Raw genomic sequence first — 26,328 nt, forward strand, 5'->3', positions numbered from 1 at the left:
AGACTGATTTCCAGAGTGGTTGTACAAGCTTTCAATCCCACCAACAATGGAGGAGTGTTCCTCTTTTTCCACATTCTCAACAGCATATGCTGTCACCTGAATTTTTGATCTTAGCCATTCTGACTGGTGTGAGATGGAATCTCAGGGTTGTTTTGATTTGCATTTCCCTGATGATTAAGGATGTTGAACATTTTTTCAGGTGCTTCTCAGCCATTCGGTATTCCTTGGGTGAGAGTTCTTTGTTTAGCTCTGAGCCCCATCTTGTAAGGTGCTTATTTGATTTTCTGGAGTCTACCCTCTTGAGTTCTTTATATATATTGGATATTAGTCCCCTATCTGATTTAAGATAGGTAAAGATCCTTTCCCAATCTGTTGGTGGCCTTTTTGTCTTATTGACAGTGTCTTTTGCCTTGCAGAAGCTTTGCAGTTTCATGAGGTCCCATTTGTCAATCCACAATCTTACAGCACAAGCCATTGCTGTTCTATTCAGGAATTTTTCCCCTGTGCCCATATCTTCAAGGCTTTTCCCCACTTTCTCCTCTATAAGTTTCAGTGTCTCTGGTTTTATGTGAAGTTCCTTGATCCACTTAGATTTGATCTTAGTACAAGGAGATAGGAATGGATCGATTCACATTCTTCTACATGATAACAACCAGTTGTGCCAGCACCATTTGTTGAAAATTCTGTCTTTCTTCCACTGGATGGTTTTAGCTTTCTTGTCGAAGATCAAGTGACCATAGGTGTGTGGGTTCATTTCTGGGTCTTCAATTCTATTCCATTGGTCTACTTGTCTTTCACTATACCAGTACCATGCAGTTTTTATCATAATCGCTCTGTAGTAAAGCTTTAGGTCAGGCATGGTGATTCCACCAGAGGTTCTTTTATCCTTGAGAAGAGAGACAGAGAGAGAGACAGAGAGTGAGAATGCATGTGTGAAATACATTCTTCTCTTATCATAATTCATTTTTATTCACATTACATCCCCATCACAGTCCTTGTCTCTCTTCTCCCCCTCTCCCACACTTACAAATCCTTCCCCTTATTACTCCTCCCCTTTTTCTCAGGCACCCACCATCCTAGGATATCTAATTCCAGCAGGGATAATACATCCGCTCTCACTGAGACCCAACCAGGCAGTCTATGTAGTGGCAGGGGATCCAATGGCAAGCAACAGAGTCAGAGAGCTTTCACTCCAATTGTTAGGGGACCCAAGGGAAGACAAAACTGTAAGTCTGCTATAAACATGGCAGTGGCTAGGTCCAGCTCCTGCATTCTCTTCGGTTGGTGGTTCAGATTTCCTATCCTCAGCCTTACTATGATTGACAATTTGGTCCAGCCTATTTGCATCTTAGTTTTGATGTATGCTTACAAGCATCTCGAACTTCAGACCACTAAGTGTTGATAATAGCAATGCTACAGTTGCTGCTAGAAATCTCTGCAAGATAATATTGACCCAACTGAGAACCATGGATGTAGCAATGTATTACTATTAGATTAGCATCCATTTTCCTCATGATAAGTGTCAGCCTGCGTCTTCCAGTGAGGTTAGATACAGACCCATCCAGCTGTCTGATCGGCACTTAACATTTAGCAGTTTGTATCCTTCAGTGAGTTTGACAGCTTACCTGATTTCTAAGGCAGAATCACCCACAGCATTCCCTCCTCACTTTGCAATCCATAGAATGTGTATTGCTGTCTCATTCATGCTTGCTCCATGTAGCTGAGCTCTAATAGATTTATTGTATTCTCAATGAACAAACTTTGAATTTTTTTCACAGTACTGGTTCTAGGACCCCTCCCCTACTCACATGCCTCAGTTCACTCTGGTTCTGGGACACCCGTTGCGCATGTGTCAGCTCACTCCCTGCTACTCCCCTGCTTTTGTAATTGTTTCTATTTACATGCATCTGAGTTCCCTGACATTTTTCTTTCTGTAATACGTAATGCATTAATCCAATGAATATACACTTGTATTTCAGGTGCTATATTTCTTCTTTCACATCTCATTTGATCTTTTCATGTCTGCTAGGCTATCTCTTTAAAGGTATACCTTTTTACTGTATTAATAAAAAACAGACACAGATGGCAAAGCACTAAGAATGGCAGGCACATGGTAAACAGCCAACATGTATCGTATGGATACACAGTAATTAATGCTTTCTTCCAGGTACATATCCCACTTTCTTTGTGTGGAGTATTTACTGGATGCATTATAGACTGTACATCGTTCCTACACAGTAATGAGTAGTATTCTTAAAGAATTTGGAGGGTTCTTTGTACTAAAATGCAGTTAACTAAGTGAGTCAAGTTCCTCTGACACCTTTTAATGCTACATTAAGTGAGTCCAAAGCAACCTTCAGTGTAGGCCAAGCTCATTCCTGTTCCTTTCCCCAGTAGCCCATGTATGGTGAAGTCTTTGTGATTGGCGGGTGGAAACTTGAACTATTGTTCACCCAGCACAAGTGCCTGTAAGTCTTTTTTTTTTTTTTTTTAAATTTAGTCATAGTGCATTCCAGAGAATCATAAATGAAAATAAAATAGGTTTTCTGGGATTGCATAAGTGGCATAAGTTATAAAAGACATTGGAAGTCAAGAAAATTGCAGTGTTATAATCTGATTCATGAGTACAGACAGAAGTATTATTTACTTAGAAGGTGAGTGATTGAATACATGAATAAAATCTGAAACACAGTGATTTATTCCACTTATTCTAAAAGAAAAAAATCTAGAAAGAAGAAGTCAACCAAGACTTTGATGAAGCAATCTAGAAGTTAGCCAGTAGGGAAAGCCTAGAGCTAGCTGCAGGAAGAGGGAAAAGTCACTATAGATGATATTGGGAGGGAAAAAAAAATATGTTGGCAGGCTGGATGGGATGATACTAGAGGTGGAGAGGAAAAATATAAGAAGACTACAGGATTTCTGGGTTATGTAATTACAAAAGCAATGGAGAGAAAATCCAAGCTTACCTCCAAATATAATGAGTAAGTTGGATTTAAATTCTGTGATAGAGAAGGCACATCCATGTGTCCTGACTGGGAGATACCACACTCTTTCACGGAAAGCGCACTTGAGCAGGGGATTTAAATCCAAGGGACACACATGATCAACGAGACTGAGTTTATCTGGTTTTCAAATACCAGCCTCATGTCAATCAAACATGAATAATGGAAAAACAAGTAACGACATTGTCTGTTTTCCATTTTATATGTCTTTTGGTTTCTAGATTTAGAAAGGAATGAGAAATATCATAGTAATGCAAAGGGGGTGGTTCCTCTGCACAGCTCCTTATATAAGCATTGAAGCCTCCCAGGACGGTTGTGCTTGAGGGAACTCCAGCCCATATTCTTTACCAGAGCCTTGGCTACTCTTCAGATAAACAGCCTCCAAATAGTTCACTAGTCACCCCGGCCGTTGCCAGGCTAAGGCTTTCATTTCCTCTCCGTGGCACTTTTCCCAAAGTATCTGAGCCTTTTGTGTTTTGAGGAAAGTTTTCATAAAGCAAAAATATGCCCCCAAAGCACAACAGATTGTTATTTTGTTCATTTTATTGAACTGCCAGCTGCCAACTACATCTCTCTGTCCTTTATTCTCTACCGTTTGCCAGAGTCGAAAACTGTTTAATGCCACCGCTCAAAATTAATCATAAGACAAAGGCATAAATGGACGTTCTAGGGCATGTGAGAAGAAAGCACCTACCGCTTTGCTGTGCAGATGTAGACGTCGCTGCTCTGAAATGAAGCAATAACCTTTCCAGTTATTGGCCCAGAACTGGAACAAATTTCTTAACATTCTATTCACTGCTACTTGCAGTGCCGTTAGCTCAGCTCCTTTGTGAGCATTTCAAAATCCTCTTAAGACAGTTTGATGCCAACCAAGCATGGTTTTGCTGGTTTGTTCACCCTGCCGGTATCTTATGCTATCTTGGTTTTCTATTACATTCACGATGCAGCTGTAACCCTGGTTAAACTCCAATTGGCCGACAAAGATTCAGTTGATTTCACAACACATTGAAAACAAGCATTTTGCTTATATCTTTTTTGTTACTACATGCCTTGACTATGATTATGAGATAAACTTCTAGTTTCCATGGCTACAAATAACAACAAAGTAGGTTTTTTTTCCCCCAACATCAACTAATGGAGAAAAGTTGACAAATAAATACATCCTGGTTTATAGCTAGTTATGTAGAACTATTTATTATAAACTCCACAGTTTTTTTTTTAAAAATTTAAATGTTTACATTTATATTTTAATTCCAGAGTTTGTAAGGTGGCTACTAGAAGCACACATTTTCTCAACAATATTATGTTATTTATAGTTTTACAATTTGAGTGTATATATGTATGTGTGTGTGCAGTCTCTTAAGAAAAATTATCTTATATTCGTAATGGTGATTTATGTATTTTTACATTTTAATTATGTTTATTATTTTATTTACTATTATTATTACTACTACTACTACTATTATTACTTTGTGTGTGGGTGTAGGGTGTGGTTGCATTATGTTGGGTATGTGTGAGGGGAGTCGGAGGACAACTTGCAGGAGGCAATTCTTTGCCTCCACTATGTGGGTCATAGGAATTGAATTCAGATCATTAAACTTGGCACCAACTGAGCTACAAAACCAGTGCTTTAAAATATTTTGAATGGTGTAATATTTGTTTCAATAACAACCTTTCTCCAACTCCAATGGTAAGCTCAGATGCAGTCTGCACGATACAAGCCCCAGTGGATAAAGACAGGCTTGTGTATGGGATGGGAGGGGGATGTTGATAACTTGCATTGACGTTGGACATGTCAGTAGCAGATGCTGTCTGTATCAGGGGAAATTTGAGTCCAGGGAACTAGTTTTCTGTTTTTCTTTTCAAACTTCATGAAGACGTATTGATTTTACATGTTAGTGGAGTTCATGGTAGGTTTCCCTATATACATTCGTGTGTGTGTGTGTGTGTGTGTGTGTGTGTGTGTGTGTGTGTGTGTGTGTGTTTATATATACCAATAAGCCCTTCTTCATTCATCACCAGTGCCCAGCCCAGTCCCTAGAAATCATGGCTCTATCTTCAGTATGACTTTGCTTTTATACCACACACAGGATGGAGGTCATGTGATATTTTTCTTTCTGTGCTGCATTTATTTCTGTAACATGCGGTTCCCCAGTTGTTTTAGGGTTTTATCTTTGTTTATGGCTATGTGCTCCACGGTGCTATACTTTCCTTGTTTGCATACCTGGTGGTGAGCCATTAGGCTAGTTCCCTACTTTTGCTCTTGTGACTAGCACCCCAGTAGACCTGAGCATGCAGGTACGGCTTCTCTGAGTTCATTTTCTCTGAATGCCTACCCAGTGGTCAGCTAGCTGGATCATGTGGACATCCCTACTTTTTACTTATTAAGAACAGCCATGTTGTTCTCTGCTGTCAGGATTCACCTATAGAGAAGTTAAACTCAAGTTCTGTAGGTTGTGACAGGAGCTGAGATGTCCAGAAGTAACAAGTCCCCTTTCTCTCCAGAGCAAGGTAAGTAATGATGCTCCCACGGAAGAGCGTGTTTAACTGTTAGCTCTAACCTTTATGAGTAAAAGCCAGCGATTGTCAGTATTTTCCAAAGTTTGGTGCTGAACCCACAACACTGAGCACTTGAATTGATTTTCTTGTTACTATTTCAGTAAATGCGCATTTAGTTCTTAATAGTGGTTCCAAAGCAGGCTTTAAGTTGGGCAAATTACAAAACTGAACACTCCTCCATAGAATGGTTTCCAGATCCTACAATTCAGGTCCTAATCCAACACATTATATCAGTATTTTAGCCTCCATATGTTTTAATAACCATGTAGAATTACCATGCAACCCTTTAATTCAACTTATTGGACAAATGTGGTATGCAAAGTTCAAGAATGTAGCCTCTGGTCACAATCATGTCTACGGCATAAATGCAGTCATCTACACACTATAATTCCCGTTGATGGAATTTTCTATTACAGTTTCAGGCTATTTTAATGTTTCCCATTTTCGACTCTAGTTTGAGATCCTCAGGTAACATTGAATTATCCTTTACTTGAGCTTAAATGGCTCTTTCACTTTCCAAGCTACATAAGAGTCTGTTTTTCTTCTAAGTCCATGACTCACACATTCAATATGTCTAGATCATTTTATAATGAGATGAACATCATTTTCTCTTGTTTTTGTCCAGATTTATCTGCCCCACATAGAATCAGACATTGATTCCATTCAAGTAAGGTCTGATACATGTCTGTTAACTCCAGTTTTACATTAAATATGAATTATTGTGGAGATCACCACAGAGAACATACCAAAAGCTAGTCATAGTTCTTGCCCGAACCCAAGTGTCTGGATACACACCTCAAATCCTTTGCACAGGCAAGGTTTCAGTATGCCCTCATACATGAGGACTTACAGGGCTACCCTATATAGCTCTACAATATACATCTCAAAAATAGCATATGTTTATAGAACCTGACATCTCATTTTTATTGCTTGTAAAATGGTGGACTCTTTAAACCTCCTTTATGCAGAATGCTGCTTTCTCGCTGAAGCTACTTCTACCCTTACTGTGTCCCCTTTCAAATGTAAGAAACAAGGCAAGTAACCCCAGTTAAAACTCCTCCCTAACAAATAGGAAAGATGAAGATTGGGCAATAGCCATCGGACTGATGTGAGAGTGGACTTCCAGCTTGTCATTCAGACAAGTCCCCTACCTTCTCTTCACTGAGTACATGTCAGGTCCTTCTCAGCATGGAAGTCTTTCTGGAATGAGTCAAACTGAACATTGGAGCTCAAGTTAAACAAAGCATGGGACTGGTATATAGGGCATGGACTTGTGTCAGCATGTCTTGCCTCCTTTTTCATATCACACAAGGGCTCAATTCTTCAGAGATGCCTCCTCCAGACATCAACCGTTGGTCCCCTGGGCCTTCTAGATTACACAGTGTGAATATTCACTCTCCTATTTCTATCCCTTTTCCAATTCTAATTCTCCAATTGAATCCCTTGACATGTCCTGTGCTCCATCTAGCCACCTTCTGATACAAATTAATAATGGCTCAACCTACAGTTTCTTTTGACTCTTCAAGTGGGAAATCCAGAAGTTCCCTGGATGAAGATAACTTCATGGCAGGAAGAAGTGAGCTTTGATTAGTTGCCACTACCATGAAGGGACATAGATGAGTGGAGGCGGTGTTAAAAAAAAAGGATTTAGATGAGTTTAAAACATGAGTAGAGATTTCCATGTTTTGTTATGACTGATTTTATATCTGCACCAAAATTGAACCAAATTTGCCATGTGAAAATATTTTCCTACTGATATTCCTTAATAGTCCTTATGAAAAATGAACATTTTCATATTAATTTATTCTATTCTTTTATAAACTAAGAATCATTTTATAATTGGTCAAATGCATGTGTTCCCTTAAGGTCTGAATTTTGGTGAAGATGTTTTTCCTTTACTATTTGACAAAGACAAGAAACAGCTCCAAGAAACAGCCTGGTTATTAAATTTTTTTAACTCTCCCTCCTATTCTCTCTTTATCTTTTTGTTTTTTGAGAATAAAGCCAGGCCTTGTATATGCTAGACAATTATTTCACTGCTTATCTATACCTCTGCCATTTTATTTTATTTTATTTTATTTTATTTTATTTTATTGAGATAAAGTCTTACCGTAAGCTCAAGCTAGCCTTGAACATGCATAGACCAGGCAGGCCTTGAACTCTTATATCTTCCTGCCAGTAAATTCAGAGTACTGTGACTATAGGCCTGCTCTACCTTGCCTAGCTCTGATTATCACGTTCTTAATCCCTAAAAGTTTCAAGGGAAACAGTTAGCATGTCCTCCCACACAGATTTACTTCTTGTTTTAATTCTCAGTCACGACTGCACTGTTTCTTGAGCACAGTATTAAGTAATCTGAAAGACAAGAAATAAGATGTAACTCCCTCCTTTAAGGAGCACATTATTTTGAAGAAAGCGAGACTTGGACAATTATAAGCTGATTAGAAGATTCAATGTGATAGATATACCCAGGTTGTTTCCAAGTGTAAAAAAGAACATGGAACTGCTGTAGGGATAGGCCAGAGTTCCTAGATTAGCAAAGCTAATTTCTAAAGAATGCATAGACATTTCCAGGCACGGAAGACAGGGGTGTGGTGTTTAGGCAGAAGGAGCAGTGTGAACAGCAACATAAACCTGAAAAACAGCTGCATGAAGGGAAATATTAGCAATTTGGGGTTACCACAGCATCAATTTTAAACTTGGAGCAAGAAGACAGGAAAGGCCATGAAAGCTAAATGACAAGCCTCGAATGCATGCTATAGGTGCCAGTGAGTCCCTGAGAGGAATTTGTGTCAAGGAGTGAGATGGCTGAATTTATATGTGAGAAACATCCCTGAGGGCTGGGTGCAAGGTGGGTCCAGCAGATAGAAATCAGGAGGCAAGGAGACATACAAACACTGCTGCCGAGGGTGGATGAGGGCCGCAGCAGATGCGCGAGGGGCAGTGCAAGCGATTGAAAGCAGGGCTGAGCGGGTGAGCAGGCACAAGTGGATGGCTGACGGGCTCTAAGTCTAAGACTGCCGTTTCTCAATGATCAGAACTGACCATCATTAAAGGTGAGATGGCACACTCAGAGGAAGACCCAGGGCTTGGTTTGGGACATGTCACAAAGCTGTGTACACAACTTGTGTTGCTGCTCTTCTTGCTGATGCGGTTACTCTGTTCTTTGGTTCTGAAGAATAGCTGTGTTTATCATTTCCTACATATATGGATTCTGCATAGTTTTCTAAGATGTACAGTTGACAGAAACAATTAAGACCTGAGATCTCCAGCACCCACAGAAGTCAGGCATGGCTGCACACACACACACACACACACACGCACACGCACAGGCACATGCACACATGCACACATGCACACATGCACACATGCACACATATACATACTTGTACCATTGTGGAGACCAGCAGATCTTGAGAGTTCACTGGCCAGCAAACCTAGCCAAAATGGAAAGCTTTGAATTCATTAAGAGGTCTTGTCTCAAGGCAGTAAGGCTTAGAGACACGAAAGAAAATATCCTGCGATGGCCTTCACAAACACAGGCATATGCATGCACAGCTGCACACACACACACACACTCTCTCTCTCTCTCTCTCTCTCTCTCTCTCTCTCTCTCTCTCTCTCTCTCTCTCATACACACACACACAAAGAGAAAGAGAAAGAGAGAGCAAATAACTCACTGCTCACTACTTACAGAGAGTTCATATCAGTCCTTTCTGCCTAAGAGAAAACCTTAAGAGATGCCAAAGTATCTGCCCTTTATACTTTAAGATTTTTCATATAAACCTAAAAAAGCATTTCAAATTTAGATATATCAAGACATGAGAAAACAAGCTTCTGTTTTCTTCAGTTCAAAGAAAAGAAACACACTTTCTGGACTGAAAATGATGCCCCCAGATCCATGCATTGTCCAAGTGCCCACTGTGGTCTTCACCGTCCACAGACCTTTTGAACTGCACATGTCTATAACCATGCTCTTTCTCTTTCTCTGAGACATCTCTGGCTGAGTTTCCTATATAGTTGATGACGGGTCTGTTTGCTGAGAGTTTGAGTCTTGAGGAAACTATGGTAACTACAGGAGAATATGAAGAATAAAAACAAACATTGACTCATTCCTGCTGTCCCAACTCAAGATCTTCAAATGTTAAAAGGACTAAAATGTTCAAGACATAAACCAAATAAAAATATAAAAAGTTTTACAAATATCTTAAGGTATTATAAATGTAAATATCATCTTTGGGTATATTTACACACAGAGACACATATATACACACATAAAAATTTGTACATGTCTGTGTATATGTAAATTCACTTCCACATTTATCTATAAGATAGAAAGTTGGCTCCAGGGTGAAATTACACTCACTCAGACAGTGACATTAGATCTAATGTATGCTATGTGATCAGTAGTCAGCTTTCTATCTAAAGGCATGAACTGTAAAACATCTGCATTTGGACTTCAGTTCCTTCAAAGGGGCAAACTACTAGCTCCACGGGGACTTCTTGCTTACTTCAGACTTTGCTTTGAAAGACAACTAAGACAACAGTCCATTCACAACCATCTATGCTGGCTTGTAAACTGGTATTGTCATTTGTCAGACCTTGTTCAGGCACTGGTAGAATGTATAATCTTTTTTTTTCAAATAATCTTCAAGTTTAAAAACCTAATCACTTTGAGATCCTTTAATAATTAGCAAAATTAATGCTCATTTAAAATTATTTATTGCTATTATTTTAAACTCTGTGACCTATCTGAAGTTGTTCTCTCATACTGTTGAAAGTTTGAAGTCACTAAAACATGTTTAAATTATTGTATAGGATAATTTTATATAAGAAGAGTATTATGCATAAATGTTCACTTATTACTTGTCTTTTACTTACAAGTAGTCTTGACCAAAATGGTTTAGTTGTTATGAAGTTTTATCTTTCTCTTTAAAATTTTCATTGGTTTGGAATCCAATGTGTGAATACTTATAAATCATTTATGTATATCATCATATTACTTCCCAAAGCAATACGTTGTACTCAGTAAGCATAGTAACTTTCCCTTTGGCTTCATGTGGAGCTCAGATAATATCCATCTGCTCTCGGTCTTCCTGCCTGCCTGCCTGCCTTCGTGTTCATCTCTACAATTTCATCATCAATGTCAAGCTGTAAGGTGTATTAAAAGCCCACATTAGCAGCTCCATGTGGGTAATACAATATATTTTTTTATAAAAAGGTTTGTACCCAATTATTATGACAGTTGCCATTCACACTCAATGGTGCGTCTCATGCTTCTGTCCCACAGAATATTGTGCTGGGTTTTGTATCCTGTAAATAGCGGGACATCTCCTTTGGTTAGTGCTTCTGCAGTACTCACTCAAGATATCTCTTGTTCCAAGGGACAGAGTATGTGTCCTACAATTATAGAGATGGATGAAACATGCAAAGAAAAGGGAAGACGTGTTCCTATGTATATGCCTCTAAGTGTCCTAAGTCTAAGCTCCTAGAGAATGTGGACTCACCACTCTGAGTGAGCAAGGACGTTTAAGTTAAATTTAATATCCCAAGCACATGCTGAGATACAGTGACGGACCAAGCAAATTTTTAAAATTTCAAATCTTGCTCTAATACATGTAGTAAATTGAGCCTAGATTTCAGACCAGGTCACCCGTGTCTTTCCTGGGCTGAAATATGGGTTTTCTAGGGCTGCATTAACAGCGAAGGGACAATTGCCTCAGGCCTTTCCTTTTGGATTATTCCCCTGTTTTCTTTCCCCTGTGGGTTATGCTGACAGGAATATGTTTACAGCTTCCACAAGGAAGCAGAGTTTTCGGGCCAGTTTGATGACACTGATAAGCATTAGTGATCAGCAAAGGCCAGCAAGAAAAACAGCACGTGTCTGAAAATCCCAGGCTATCCCTAGCTTTAGTGTCCCCTAAAGTATCTAGCCTCTTCTGCAATTTCGCTATTTTCTTCTGTAAATAATAATTATAACACACCCACGCAAGTTTACACATCTTGCCTTGTGTGCTCTTCATAGATATCAAAGTTTATACCCTGGAGTTTCTTATAAATTGCTAGCAGCATTCTGTGGCAGTAGCAGCAGAATGATAATGAGATATGGCACATTGAGCATGTCCCTGTACCGGGATGGAGATTGCTGGCAAAGCAATTCAAGTAAGAAGAGTTTACTGTAGTTTAATGTTTAAGAGCAGTTTACTGTCATAATGTCAGGGAGGGCGTGGCAGCTGGAGCTAAGCTAGCTGGTCACATGACTTAGAGAGTCGGGAAGAAGAAGGTAGATGGGAAGTAGTCATAAAACGTCAAGGTCTGCCCAGGGTGTTTGACTTCTACTACCAAGGGACCTCCTCCCAAAGGGTGCACAGCCTTCCCGAAAGGGCACCACCAGTGTGCGCCAAAGGCCTAAATACATGAGCCTGTCGGGTATCACGCCGCATTTGACTGTCTCTGGCACCTGCTCACCTTGGCGTTACCCTCTTCCAGGGTTCTGCTCTGAGCAAGCCTTCTGCCTTAGCATTTTGACCATAAATGGCCACATAACTCTATTATTATAGAACTAGGTACTGGCACTCTTTGTTGAACTTTCAGTTCTCACCCCCTGATTGCAACTGGGAAGTAATCCAGGATAGTCCTGACACTTTCCAGTGGCACCATTGAAAGATCTTTCATAACTCCAAAATCTGCAGCCCAGCTATGAGGAAGTCTGGCAGTGGGACTCTCTGTCTTCTGTTTCCATTCTTCTCTCCCTCGGTGTTTGGAGATAGCAAGAGAACATTCCAGATGTCCAACCACAGATCTAGAGTCCTAGTGAGGGAGTCAGCTCCAAGGTGAGGAGCATGGAGGATGCTACAGAATTCTTCATCAGAACCTCTAGCTTTCTCAAGAAGGGACATCTGTGTAGGTGGCCTGAGAAACCTATACATCAGGGTGCATTATTGTTTACCCTTGGGGCCTACAGCAGTCACATGTCATTTCCCTGCTCAGACTCCATTCCCTCTTCCTCAGTATCCTGCATCTGCTGGCACCATGCTGTTCGTTCAAAGCAGGTGGCCTATTGAGCAAGCCAGAGAGGTCTGCCTGTCAGTGTACCTGGAGGAGAATTTGAAATGGTGGCTTCCTGGCAATGAAGTCTTCTTCCTATTTTTCTGCCTTAAAAAATGAAAGACAAGTGGGCCCACTAGACTTCCCTGCAGCCTTCATTCTGATCACACCAAAAGCAAGACACTCCCAGTCAAAAAAAATCCTGTCACAGCAGGAGGAAACTAAACCAGACTTTGCACTTGATTCAGCTCCCAGGAGGCTACCTTCTACCTTACCCTGGAGGGAACTGCTCCCTTTAATGCTGTTGCTTACAGGTGTTCATTTCCTTGATCTTACCTCGCCTAACTTCCATCGTCCTTTCTGTCTAAAAATGTAGGTTTCAGAGGATTTTCAGCACAAACGAATCCCATTAGTAACAGATCTTGACCAGAAAATATCAGCTTTAACTATTGTGCTCTACGGGTAACCGACAATTTTTTTCACACTATCGTATAGTCTTCACTCGTTTATTTTTTACTCCTTCACAGTGTGTGAATTCCTTGAATAAGAACTGTTTGCTTGGACTCTTATGTAGCCAGAACCATCCTTGCCAAGGACTTGATGCTCAGTGTCTTATTGATTAAAGTAAACTGCCCTTCTGAGAGCGTTTAACCCTGGAACATTTTATGTTCATAGTTATTCTTCTAATATTTAGAGAGTGGATTTTTCCAATAACCTATATTTTCCAAACCGGAATATGCATTTACTAAGCAGCTGATTGAAATTAAAGACACAATATATAGCCATAAGTAGGAACCAAGTTAACTCATATAAGAGCACTAAACTTTAAAGTTTGTGTTCTTACCAAGCAAAATAATTGATCAAACAAATATTTTCTCATAGAATATGATATTTCAGAAGAGTTTTATAATAAAATATTTTACTACCATGAAATTATTTTTAAAACAGGGAGGGAGAGCTGGAATATTTATTATTCTAGGTTAAATTTTATGTCTCTGTACCACAACTGCAATTCTATGTAATATAATTTTTCCACAGCAATAAAATAAAATAAAAAGGATTAGCCATAAGAAAACACATTTTAACATTGTTTAAACATCTTTATCATATTTTGGCAAATCTATGGCAAAGGTTTGGAAGTATTTTTCATAAATATTGAATAAATCAACTCTAAATCAACAATGTTGAGCTGGTTTGTAGGTGTGGAGGCCACACATCACTATTTGGTCTGGGATAGTCTCTGTGTGTACTCTCACACTCTTGGAACCACTATTTGTACAGCTCATTTCATTCTTACAAAAGATCCTAGTTTGGGCAATAAAATTATAAGGTTTCCCAGCTTACAGGCTGTCCACACAGAGGGGGAAAAAAGAGTAGTGTGACATTGTCACAAATTATAAGTATTTCCTTCTTTTAAGGCAGAGCAAAATTTCCTTGTATGTGTTCACCATTTTTTTATTTAAATTCAAGTAATTTGTATGGCTGTATATATGAAGTCAGAATACTGGGTTACACTGTAAATGTATTTTTTAACTTTTTATTTGTATGTGAAAATTCTGAGAATCTTTACTGACACGCCCCCATTGTATGTTTTCATAATTTTCCCAAATACAGCATTTGAAGAAAGTAAACAAAAAGAAGGCAAGTGAGATGTTCTAGATGTCCTTGGTGACCCAGAACTGGCCTCCTCTGTGCTGTCATCAGATATCTCCCCTGGTATCAGGATTCATCACGTATAACAAATGATAAACAGATAACTTTGCAAGAACGTTCATTATCTTGCCAATCGACTTATCGAAAAGACAGACATATTTTATGAGAACTCACTTACAAAAGCTCAGTACAACCACATTCATTAATTTAAAAAGCAAAACAAAAACAGACAAACAAAAAACAATTTTACAATAATGGGATGACTCCGCAGGTAAAGGCACTTGCTGTGTATTCCCGACAGCTGGAATTTCATTCCCCAGACCCTGTGTAGAGGCAGGAGAGTACCATACACAAGGGAGCATACTCCGACACACGTGTACTCCTACAGAGGTATGTGTACATACACACATAATCATATACACTCAATAATGGTGAATAAAAGGAACTTGAAGAAGAAGTCAAGGCCAGCCTTGGGTACATTGACTGTCTAAAAAAGGACACACGCAGAGATGAGCATTGTCTTCAATAGGAAAAGCAACCACAACTCTTGTCAGTAGCCTGTGGTGTTTAAGTTTCCATGGGGCCCTTTTGGCCAACAACTCAATGAGATGGCATTTATTTCTGACACTGCAGGTTTTACCTGGTGACGTAAGCTATCGAGTTGGGGTATGGTCATCCCTATTGTGTGATGACCCCACAGGTTCCTTTTGTAGTCATATGTATTTTAGGGAGCTTCCTTAGAAGTGACTTTCCATATGCATCTTCTCTTTTGTTTTTGTTTTGTTTTCTTTTTTTCCCTTTTATTAGAAATGCATTCTTTTCTTACACAGCATATTCAAATTACAGTTTCCCTCCCTCTGTTCCTCCCAACCCCTCCCCACCTCTGCTCCAGATCTTCTCCCCTTCTGTCTCTCATAAAAGAACAGGTTAATAACCAAATGGCAAAATAAAATAAATATAAGGTGAAACAAATCTAAGCTGGACAAGGCAACCCAGCAAGAGGAAAAAGGAGCAGGCAATAGATTCAGAGACCCCCTCGTTCTCACAGTCAGGAGTCCCATAAAAATGCTAAGCTAATACCTATAATATGTGCACAGAGGACCTGACACAGACCTGGGTAGGCCCTGTGCTTGCTGTTTCACTCTGGGAGTTTATAGGCACCTTGCTTAGTTGATTTCCTGCTGCCCCCCCCACCCATCCCCTCCAGCTCTTACAATCCTCCCACCCCCTATCCTGTGGGGTTCCCTGAGCTCTCAGGGGAAGGATCTGATGGAGACACCTGTAATTTTCGACTTTCTCTCCCAACTAATGTCTGGTTGTGTGTCCCTGAATCTGCTCCCATCTGCTGCTGGAGGAAGCCTGTCTGTTGATGACAGGATAAGGCACTGATCTATGAGATTAGCAGAATATCATTAGGAATTATTTTATTGATGATTTAAGACCAGTAGTATTTGGTTTTACTCTAGGTCTCTGCGCTATCTAGTCTCTGGTTTTTTGGCTACTCAGGCAATGTCAGGTATGCAGTCCTTCCCATGGAGTGGGCCTTAGGTCAAATCAGACACTAGCTGGCAACTCCCACATGTTTTGTGCCACCATTGCCCTAGCAAATAATGGACAGGACAGATAATAGGTAAAAGATTTTGTGGGTGCATTAATGTCCATACTCCTTTTCCAGTAGTCTACAGAGTACCTTCCCATACCAAACAGACTGGAACATGCGGGTTCATGTAGGCTCCAGATATACTCCTCTTAGGCAATGCCCTCCCCATCCCCTCAATCCCCCACCTCATCCCAACTCCAATAGCTGCTGTCAGTTTTTGGAAAGCAGGATTTTTTTTTTGTCTTAGCAACAGCCTGGGTTGTTTGGGGATTTCCAGGGGACCCCTTAGCCAACAACTCAATTAAATGTTCCCTAGTCCCACCACTGGACGTTGCGCCTGGCTACAAGAGGTGGCCACTTGGGACTCAGTGTCCCCCACGAGTGGGAGTCCTCATTAGGATCACCTTCATAGATTCCAGGAAGTTTCCACTGCACTAGCTTGGCAGACCACTCCCAAAATCTGCCCCCTGGCCCCAATTTCAGCTGTCTTTTTCCAAAGTCTCTCCCTCCATCCCATCTCTCCGTCCACCTGATCCTACCTTTGATCCTATCTCCAAACACCCCACCCCCCCACAGTCTGGACATTTAAAAAATCTATTATATTTCTCCCTCCCAGCAAGATCCCTATGTCACCACTGGACCCTTCCTATCTACTAACTTCTCTGGTCTATGGATTGTAGCTTGGTTATCCCTCTCCTAATGGCTAATATTCCCTTATAAGTGAGCACATAGATGGTTATACTTTCTGGGTCTGAGTTAGCTCACTCAGGCTGATTTTTGGTCCATGTTCTATCCATTTGTCTGCAAATTCCATGATGTCATTTTTTTTAAACAGATGAGCAGTGCTCCATTGTGTAAATGTACTATCTTATCTTTATCTATTCTTCTGTTAAGGGACATCTAGGTTGTTTCCCATTTCTGGCAATTATGACTAAAGCCCCAATGATCATGGTTGAGTAAGCGTCCTCCTGGTAGGATGAGAGTCCTTCTAGTATCTGTTCAAGAATAGTATAGGTGGCTCTTGAGAGAGATGGCTTCCTAACTTTCTGAGGAACCACCATGTTGATTTCCCTAGTGGCTGTATACGTCTGCACTGCCACGAGCGATGGAGGAGTGTTCCCAGTGCTCCATCCTCTTGCCATCATGAGCTGTTGTTGGTGTTATTGATCTTAGCCATTCTTACAGTGTAAGATGGAATCTCAAAGTAGTTTTGATTTATATGTCCCTGATAGCTAAGGACACTGAACACTTTTAAAATTGTTTTTCAGCCACTTGAGAGTCCTCTACTGAGAATTCTATGTTTAGATTGGTGATCCATTTTTAATATGGGTATTTTGGTTTTTAACATCTAGTTTCTTGAGTTACTTACATACTTTGAATGTTAGTCCTCTCTCAGAAGTGGAGTTTGTAAAAATCTCTTCCCATTCTGTAAGGCTACTGCTTTGTCCAATTTGTGGTGACCTTTGCCTTACAGAAGCCTTCCAGGTTTTATAGTGGCTGTACCTGTTTACTCTCTCACCAGCAATGGATGGATGTTCCCTTACTCTCCATCTTCACAAACATGGTCTGTCACTTACCTTGTTCATTTTAGCCATTCTGATGGTGTACGTGAAATAACAAACTATTCTTAATTTGCATTTCCCTAATGAATTAGAATGTTGACCATTTCTTTAAGTGTTTCTCGGGCATTTTTGCTTCATCTTTTGAGAACTTTCTGCTTAGTTCTGTTCCTCATTATAATTGGGGCTTTGTTTTCTTGAGCTTCAGTTTCTTTTGTTATTTATGTATTCTAAATACCAGCCCTCTATCAGTTAAGTGCTTGGTAAGGATATTTTCCCTTTCTATAAGCCTCTGCTTTCTCCAAATGATGCTGTTTTTTGTCATATAGAAGCTTTTCAGTTTCATGTGGTCCCATTAATGAATTGTTGGTCTTAGTGCCTTTGCTTGTTCAGAAGTCTTTTCCTCTGCTCTGAGTTCCAAGCGATCCCTCACTTTCTCTTCTATCGGGTTTAGTGTATCTGGTTTTATGTTGAGGTCCTTGATCTATTTGCAGTTGATTTTTGTGCAGGGTGAAAAGTATAGGTCTATTTGGATTCTTCTATATGCAGCCATCCAGTTTGACATGTGCCATTTGTTGAAGACTCTGATTTTTCTCTACTGTGCATTCTGGCTTCTTTGTTTAAAAAAAAAAAAAAGTGGGGGGAGGAGTCTCCATAGATGTGTGAACATATGTGAGACCTTCAATTCAATTCCATTGATCAATTTGTCTGTCTGATGCCAATGCTAATTATTTTTCTTACTAGAGCTCTATAGTATAACTTGAGTGCTCAGATGCTGATACTTCCTGCAGATCCTCAGTTATTCAGGATTGTCTTACATGAAGGTGAAAAGTGTTTTGTCTTAATTCTTCGAAGAGTTGTATTGGAATTTTAATGGGAATGACACAGGGAACGAAGATATTTGAATCAATCTACAGCTGGTATTTTCAGTATAAAATGAGTCAGCGGTAAGAGAACATTGCAGTTCTTGGCAAGTGTTTCGTGAATCAGAAGAAAAATGTTGAGCCATGAACCCAGTAAGGTAAAAGAAATACATGGATAAACTAATACAAATTACTAAGTACCAACTAAGTAACCAAAGAATAAAAGTAAAAGGAGCGCTTGGCTTAGAATCCACAGCCTGTGTTTGAGGCTTTTCTAGTGTACACTAGATATCTGAACCTGAAATTTTAATTATCCTCTTTCAACTCCAGCTCTTTCATCTATGTAGTAAGGATAGAAATAAAAATATACAATGTTCTGATTATAATTATGAGTATAGAGTGATGCATAGCTTCTGATGTTACTAGGACAATCTCGATAGCAAACTCCCCTGGCCTCTGGCTCTTACTGTCTTTTTGCCTCATCTTCTGGAAATGTTCCTTGACCTGTAGTTTTGGGAGTGTTTTATAGATACATCCATTCAGACTGGGTGTCACAACTCTGGATTTTGATTGGTTGTGGCTTTCTCTAAGAGGGGAAAAAGAAAAAGAAAAATGATGTAATTATATCAAATAAAAGAGCAAAACCTTTTTTTTTAAAAAGATTTATTTATTTATTATATGTAAGTACACTGTAGCTGTCTTCAGACACTCCAGAAGAGGGAGTCAGATCTTGTTACAGATGGCTGTGAGCCACCATGTGGTTGCTGGGATTTGAACTCTGGACCTTTGGAAGAACAGTCGGGTGCTCTTACCCACTGAGCCATCTCACCAGCCCCCACAAAACCTTTTTTAAAAAAGAAATGGCATAGCAATTTTATATATGAGATTATATATTTCTATAAAATTTTCTATGACAAGGACTTTTTATGGTTATTGTCAGTTTGGATCCCTAGTTTCTTTAGAATCTTTTTCCATTATGAAATCATGGTCAATATAATTTCATCTTAAGAAAAATAAACCTGTTCATTAATTTCAGACCATTGTGAAGTGTTACCACTGTGTACTTCTTTCACACACACTTTTAATGAGTCTTCTTCGCTAATCTTTCCTCATGTTCCCTCTAATTCTCTTTTATCTGGCTTCTCTCCCATTACATCATTGCAGATGATCTCCCTCTTATCTCCCTCAAACTGTCCATATTACTGACTGTTCATACTTCATATAAACCATTTCTCAATATTGTATATGTTGATGTGTTTGTTTCGTTTTTGTTTGGTTTTGTGGTGCTGGAGACTCAGCTGGACAGGCAAGTACTCTACCAAACAGAGACCTCTACCCTCTCTATTGTCCTTGTTTGATATATCTTCCTCTCTCCCTCCCTTCCTCTCTCCCTCCCTCACATTTCCCCTGCCTCCCCACCTCTCTTTTCTTTCTTCTGTAAGAAATCTATAATGGTTCTTCTTGATTTCAGGTTATTTTTGCATCAGATTGCTACAATTTGCTACCCTGCTTCCTCTTTATTCTGTATAAAGTTTATGTTCTCGAATTTCATCCTTGGCTGCATATTTCAGCTTTGCCACGCCCATTTTTGAAATTAGACATTTGTATTAATACCACAGATGCTTCATATGTATTATTTCTTCACAGGCACTTTCTAAAGCTTCTGAAAGTCATACACTGTGTGTGTGCCATTAATGTGCATTTGGAATCTATAGTGTGCCAGGTGTTAGCTTGGAGGAAGTGGCAGAAACAAGATGAGGAAACAACAAAAGCCAAGCTCTCTGCTTTCATTTGCTTGGGTGTTTTCCAGGGATTTCAAAGTTCAGTCTGTTCAGAAGTGAACTGAAACAGCTCATTCTACAACCAGCTCCGTCTTCTGTGTTCTATATCCAAGCACATGCACTCCCCCTCCCAGAGACTCAGATGGAAATATCAAAGTAAATGTAGACTCCCATCCTCGACACTCACACAGCCAGTGTGTCCGTCCATGTGCCCGGTGAGAATCCTCTCAAGTCCAGCTCTTTGATTCCAGCTTTGTGTATAATTCAGGACTGCCTGAACCAGTCTTGGCCAGCTCTCAATACAATTATCCACTTCGTCTAAATCCTTCTTTTCAAATCTACACCTTGAGCGAGTTACTTCATCACTCCAATCCTTTCCCAATGCTACCACCTAGGAATAGGCCTGTCATTCCTCACTTATCATATAAGGACTGCATTGGTCTTTGTCCTGAGCATCATCTTCTCTAACTTTTCTTTTGTCTTAACATGGCCCAAGTACTAAAGCTCGTTGTTCATAACAATGTTGCCATGTTTCATGTGTGCATGTCTTTTCCCATGGTCTCTTAGCATAAAATGGCCCTTTACCTTCTTAACGGCCTGGCACGAGAACTGTAACACTAACTGTACGCCCTTGCTTTCGCTGCAAACTCTTCTAGCCCCTGACTTTGGGCATGACGAATACTTATTCTCTTGCCTCTTTTACAAACCCTACACGGTGTCCTCACATGTCTGCTACTACCTAGTGCTGGGAAAGGACTCTTTCGCCTTCATTTTCCTTTCTTCCTTTATTCTTAGATAATCCTCGTCCTTAATTGCCCAGTAGAGCCCAGAGCATATAAGCTGCAAAATTCCAGAAGTCTGGACATTTAACTGTAAATTTCATCTACTTCAATATTGCATTTAATTGCAAAGCAGATAAGAATCTAACCTATTCAATACTTAATTAAATTATTTTAACTTGGCCCCAGGATGAGGAGAGATGAGTACTAAGGTCGTGGATGACAACTGAGGGCTTGTGCCTATGATCAGAAAGAACACAATGGCCTAGGATTTACATGTAAAATCACTGTATCCACAAGACAACTCTTTTTTATTTCCATAGAAACACATTAGCTACAGGACCTTACAGGGATCTACTATATACTAATAATTGCTGTTGTAGAGTATTTTAATTTGCTTTAATTTCATTTGTTTGTTGTGTTGGTGTTTTGCTTCATGTATGTTGGGCACCATGTGTATGTCTGATGTCCATGGGAGGCCCTGAAGCTAAAGTTAGTTTGAGCCCTGATGTTGGTGCCTAGTTATCTAATGTTTAACTTAAAACCTTATGAACCTAAAAATATCTGGGGGTTGTTTTCAATTTTTTAATCTCCTTTATCTTCAACATCTAAACATATACTGTTTTTTTCTCCCAAGTACAAAGATACTATATACCTAAAATTATTGCAATTTTTTTCTTATTTCAGATTTTTATAAGAAAAATAAATGAACTTAAATCATTCATCTGGAAAAAATAATGTTTCAGATCTAAGGATAAGAACGATATTAATGGCATAAAAATCCTTTTGTCAAACAGAAAACTGTCTGATTTGTCTTCTCTAATTGATTCCCTGATTGGTTGTCTGCTTCCAAGTAGTCATCCCTAAAGACATAGATGTAGAAGCAACACAAAAGTTCCTCATCAGGTTCTCTTGATACATGCATTTATAAAAATGCAATATATGTAACAATAATACTAAGAGGAAAAAGAGGCCATGAGTTTTAGAGGGAGAGAAGAGTAGACTTTGGAGGGATAAGAGGTTGGAGAGAGAGGGGAGAAAATGCATAATTAATTTGTAATTTAAAATAAATAATGTGATTTGTTTAAATTTAAAATAAAACAAATTTTACAGTACCTATTTGCCAATAAAAATATTAAATCTGTTGCAAAGACACATTAACATAAAAATTAGCAAAACTTGAAAATTATTCAATGATATTTAATTCTTTATTATTTTAGCTATAAATTTGTACCTTTTACCTTACGTAATCATTTTTTCTAGATTCCTTGTTGACTTATGAACATTTGAAACTTTGAGGAGACTCACTGTTGAAATAAGTATGTCATATCGTTGGTAGTATAGCCATCATCAGGAACCCGGTGAATCAAGTGAGAGAAAATAGAACTAATAAACTTATCTGAGAATACTGTATGCAAAATAAATATTCATATAAGAGTATATACCCTTTAAGAGTATATACCCTTAAATAATATATACCATATTGAAGACATAGCAAGGAAGGACTGTATCAAGTTTGTAATAATAATGTATAGAAAAACGATAATCTATAAAGCTTCAAAGAATAATCTGAGATTTTAATTTCCTCCCAGCAATGTCATTCAACCAACTAATTCATGCTGGGTTTTCACCAGGAATTGTTGTAGGCAGAAAAGATAAGATGTACTGATAATAGATCTCAAATTATCAATATGAAACTAGGAAGGAAAACTAGTTGAATTTTTATTTTTGTAAGATCACAATGGCATCAAGTTTGATTTGTCAAACATCACATATTCTACGCCTTTGGACTAAACATGTTTTTATTGGTATGAGCAGAACATGAAAAGCTTGTCAATACTCATTATAATTTTTAAATGTCTTAAGGGAAGAGAAACATGACAGGCCATTGCGTGAAGGAGGGATGAGCCCACAAATCGTGCTAAACAAGTACCCACATTGATGTTGGCGCCCACAAACTAACTAGGATTTCTTCTCTTTTGTATTTTTCATTCATAGAGGCCATGCTAAAACCATTTGCGCTAATATCTTCCCAGGCAGCTCAATTCTTTAGTCCTAGTGTTTCATAAAACTCTACACATCTGTGGCCCGGGTTTCTTGTCATCTCCATTTCAGCTAGTTGGAAGGAGAGAAAACCATGGACGTTTACACCGGTACCGATGAAAAGTGCCAAATGAGACTTGTGCGCATGCCCCATTGGCTAAGTCTCTATCACGTGGTTGCGCGGCAATAAAGAGTTGGATTATAGTCTGGGGTGTTGCCCATGAAGAGGTTAAACATCTGTATGTTAGTAATTGTCTATCCTCTGTGGAAGAGCTTCACACAGCGTGACGCCTGCTCAGGAGGGGAAGTGGGGCGTGTGAGCAACAGTTGGACTTTTAAAACTCGGCGGGTTTTTGTCTTGTTAGTTCTACAAGTAACAGATTGTGTCCCTGCTTCCTGGGGTTGGTGAAAATTTGCGATAATTCAGTAGGCTTACAGCAGGACCCAGCAGCTGTTAAGTATTTCTCTTTATTAAAAGCTAAGCATTAGCTATGAGAATTGGCAGAATGATGAAGCCACTTAGGGAGAAAAAGTATCGACAAACAAGGGTTTCATCAAAAGCACCATGCACTACACAAATTCACTTTTTATATGAGGAGTATTTTTAATAAAACCTTACTGGGTTTCCATAAGGCTTAACCCGAAGTCTGAGCAACAAGATAGGAATGCGCGATACCAGCCATGCCACCTTGAGCACAGCTATGACTCAGGCGGCATGCTGGGATTATCTATATCTCTATATCTCATAAATAATTATTTAGACACATATGTCAAGTTGAAAGTCACATCATGTCCCCCATTCTAATCTAGTGATCTCGTAACCGAAAGTCAATAAGATGAGGTCAAACTATCTTCTTTCTTCAGGTGAAACTGAATTAGAAATCTTAGTTTGGGAGGATGCAGAGTCAAACAAGCTTCCAAGACTCTGCTGTGCCTCTGTCACTAAGTCCCCAGAGCTCAGCCTTTCCCCCTGCTGCTCTTGTGTACTGTAGTCTGAGCCTATCATCAGTTTTAGTGCCATTCCACAGTATGAACCGAAGGTTGGGCAAAGAGGTGGGATGCCCACATCCATATATTAGTTTCCAGCCAGATCCTGCTGCTGCTTTCTGAAGAACTTACTAAAGCACAGCGGTGCTGGCTAGCCTCTGTTTTCTCACTTGACCTCAGAAAGGATAGCCGCGTTCATGAAGCTCTACATTCCCAGTAATAAACGCACAAGATCTGTGCAATCGGTTCTGAATGTTAGGAGGTGTCTGAGTTGGGGGTCTCTATTGCTGTGACGAGACCATGGCAACTCCTACAAAGGAAAACATCTGATTGGGGCTGGCTTACAGGTCATCGGGTCATCCTGTCCGGAAGCATGTTGACACGCAGATAGACATGGTGCTAGAGAAGTCACTTCTGGATCTTCAGGCAGCAGGAAGAGAAAGTGATCCTGGGCTTGGCATGAGCATTGGCAGCCTACTCAAAGCTCATCCCAGATGACCCACGTCCTCCCACAAGGCCACACCTACTCCAACAAGGCCACACCCACTTCAACAAGGCCACACCTCCGATCATGGCATTCCCTATGAGTTTATGCGGGCCTTTTTCATTCAGACCGCCACAGTACAGTTACTACATTTTCAGACAGTAACACAAAGGTGATAGGTCATAACGAGGCGACCTAAACTATGTAGCAATTCAGAGAGAACCTAATCAATGGAATCATGCCTTTCAGAAGGAAGAAGAAGACATGAGCCAGACAACCCCGAGGTAGAATCCGGAAAACTAATTACAAATGCACACAGCAAGAGCTGGAGTGATGGCTCAAGAGTAAAGAACACGCAGTGCTTTTCTAGAGGGTCCTATTTCTCTTCCCAACACCCCCTCAGACAGGTCACAACTACCCGGAATTACAGCTCTGGCCCACACTTGTACCTGGACTCACACAAAATAAATCTCGTTTTAATTAAAAACACAGACTACAAATACTTACAAGATAGGAAGGACTATAGTGTGTGTGTGTGTGTGTGTGTGTGATCACTTACCTTGATACCTGCAGTTTTAAAAGCAAGGATAACATTAGAAATGCCTTGATGAGAACGAGACACATTAAAGAACATGAAACTGAGATTTCAGTTTGATGGGCCGTGTGTATTCAGCTTTGGCAAGTAAAGGCAACCAGTGGAAAAATCTAGGAACCCCACATAGAATGCCTTTAAAGATAAAATGCTAGAACAGTTGAAGAGCTGGGAGTGCCTGTGCTTCAGAGCTGAAATCCTGTCCATATGACACATGACTTTCAAGATCTTGACTGTGCTAGCCACCTTGCCTAGCCTCCTGGCCTCTGAAATGTGAGCAACTTCATATGGATATCCTCTTAGAATACATCAAAACATGCCTGTCCTATGATAACCACTCAAATGTAAGTTCCTCCACTCCCTGAGAAATGAATCAAAATAGAGATGCTGGAAGAAATAAATCAATGTGAACTTGTTTTGAATGGAAAGAGTGACTTTGCCCTTCCTTCCCCTAGACAGTCGCTTTATACCCTAAAGAGTCTGCAGAGAAACAAATAATCTTAAATTGCATCAATTTTCTCCTTGACTTCCTGGGAATATAATACTGGAATAAGTCCTAAATCTTACAGTGTCCAAACCCGGAAATCATGCAAAATCATTCTAAGTACATATCCAAATGATTGGCGAGTAACCCCGGATAATCTCTCTGTTAGAATTCAAATCTCAGATGTGTTCTTCCTTGAGAGCAAACTGCCCCAAGTATTTTCTGAAGTGCCCGTCATTTTAACGTGTTATACATCCTAATTACTTATAAACGTTTATTTTTATAGCTTTTACAACTGGGACAGCCATATTGCTGTTTGCAATTCAAGTCCAAATTATCAAGTGATTGCTGACAACCCTGAAGGCTTACTTTTTAAATATAAGAGGGACAGAAAAATTCTCAATGTGGACCCAAAGGTAATTATGATTTATACCGATATATCTCTTCAAAATGTGTTGCATTTCTACCTAATCAAAAAAAATTGCTTGAATGTTTAACGTCCTCATGGTTTAGAAGTTTTGTGTTTGTTTTATAGCTTTGAGGTGAAAACTGCTTTGACACATGGGCATTCAAAGAGAAAGAGAAGAGAAGATGAGAAGGAGAAGGGAATAGAGGAAGTGAGGAGTGAGAGGGGGGAGGAAGGGAGGGCAGGTAGGCAGGCAAGCATTCCTCCAAAGGATGGCAGATTATCAAAAGAAGTTTAAGCAGGATTGAAGCAGACCTTCCAAGTAGGAAGATTTCACTCTGCTAAGAGCAGAATTAGACTAGAGAGCAGGTGGACGGTCTGCTCCGATCCTCGAAGAGTCGGGTCTTCCCATTGGAGGGGCGTTATTAGTGGAGCAGGAGTCTTAGCTTTTTGTTTTCTTTTTTTTTTTTTTTTCTTTTTGGTTTTTTC

At 39.7% G+C, this 26,328-nt stretch overlaps 1 protein-coding gene across 3 annotated transcripts in view; it reads left to right on the forward strand.

Moving 5' to 3' along the window:
* Nucleotides 1-26,328, forward strand: part of Cfap299 (cilia and flagella associated protein 299) — a 472,916-nt gene that overhangs the window by 429,562 nt on the left and 17,026 nt on the right. For 2 of the 3 annotated variants that reach the window (XM_006535279.4, NM_001024614.1), the window contains one exon: nucleotides 25,720-25,849. The exons of the other annotated variant lie outside the window; for it this stretch is intronic. In XM_006535279.4, coding sequence (XP_006535342.1) covers nucleotides 25,720-25,849 — 130 coding nt within the window. The remainder of the gene's footprint in view (nucleotides 1-25,719; nucleotides 25,850-26,328) is intronic. 3 annotated transcript variants of the gene reach the window in all.

The sequence above is a fragment of the Mus musculus genome, chromosome 5 (assembly GCF_000001635.26).
Source record: "Mus musculus strain C57BL/6J chromosome 5, GRCm38.p6 C57BL/6J".
NCBI lineage: Eukaryota > Metazoa > Chordata > Mammalia > Rodentia > Muridae > Mus > Mus musculus.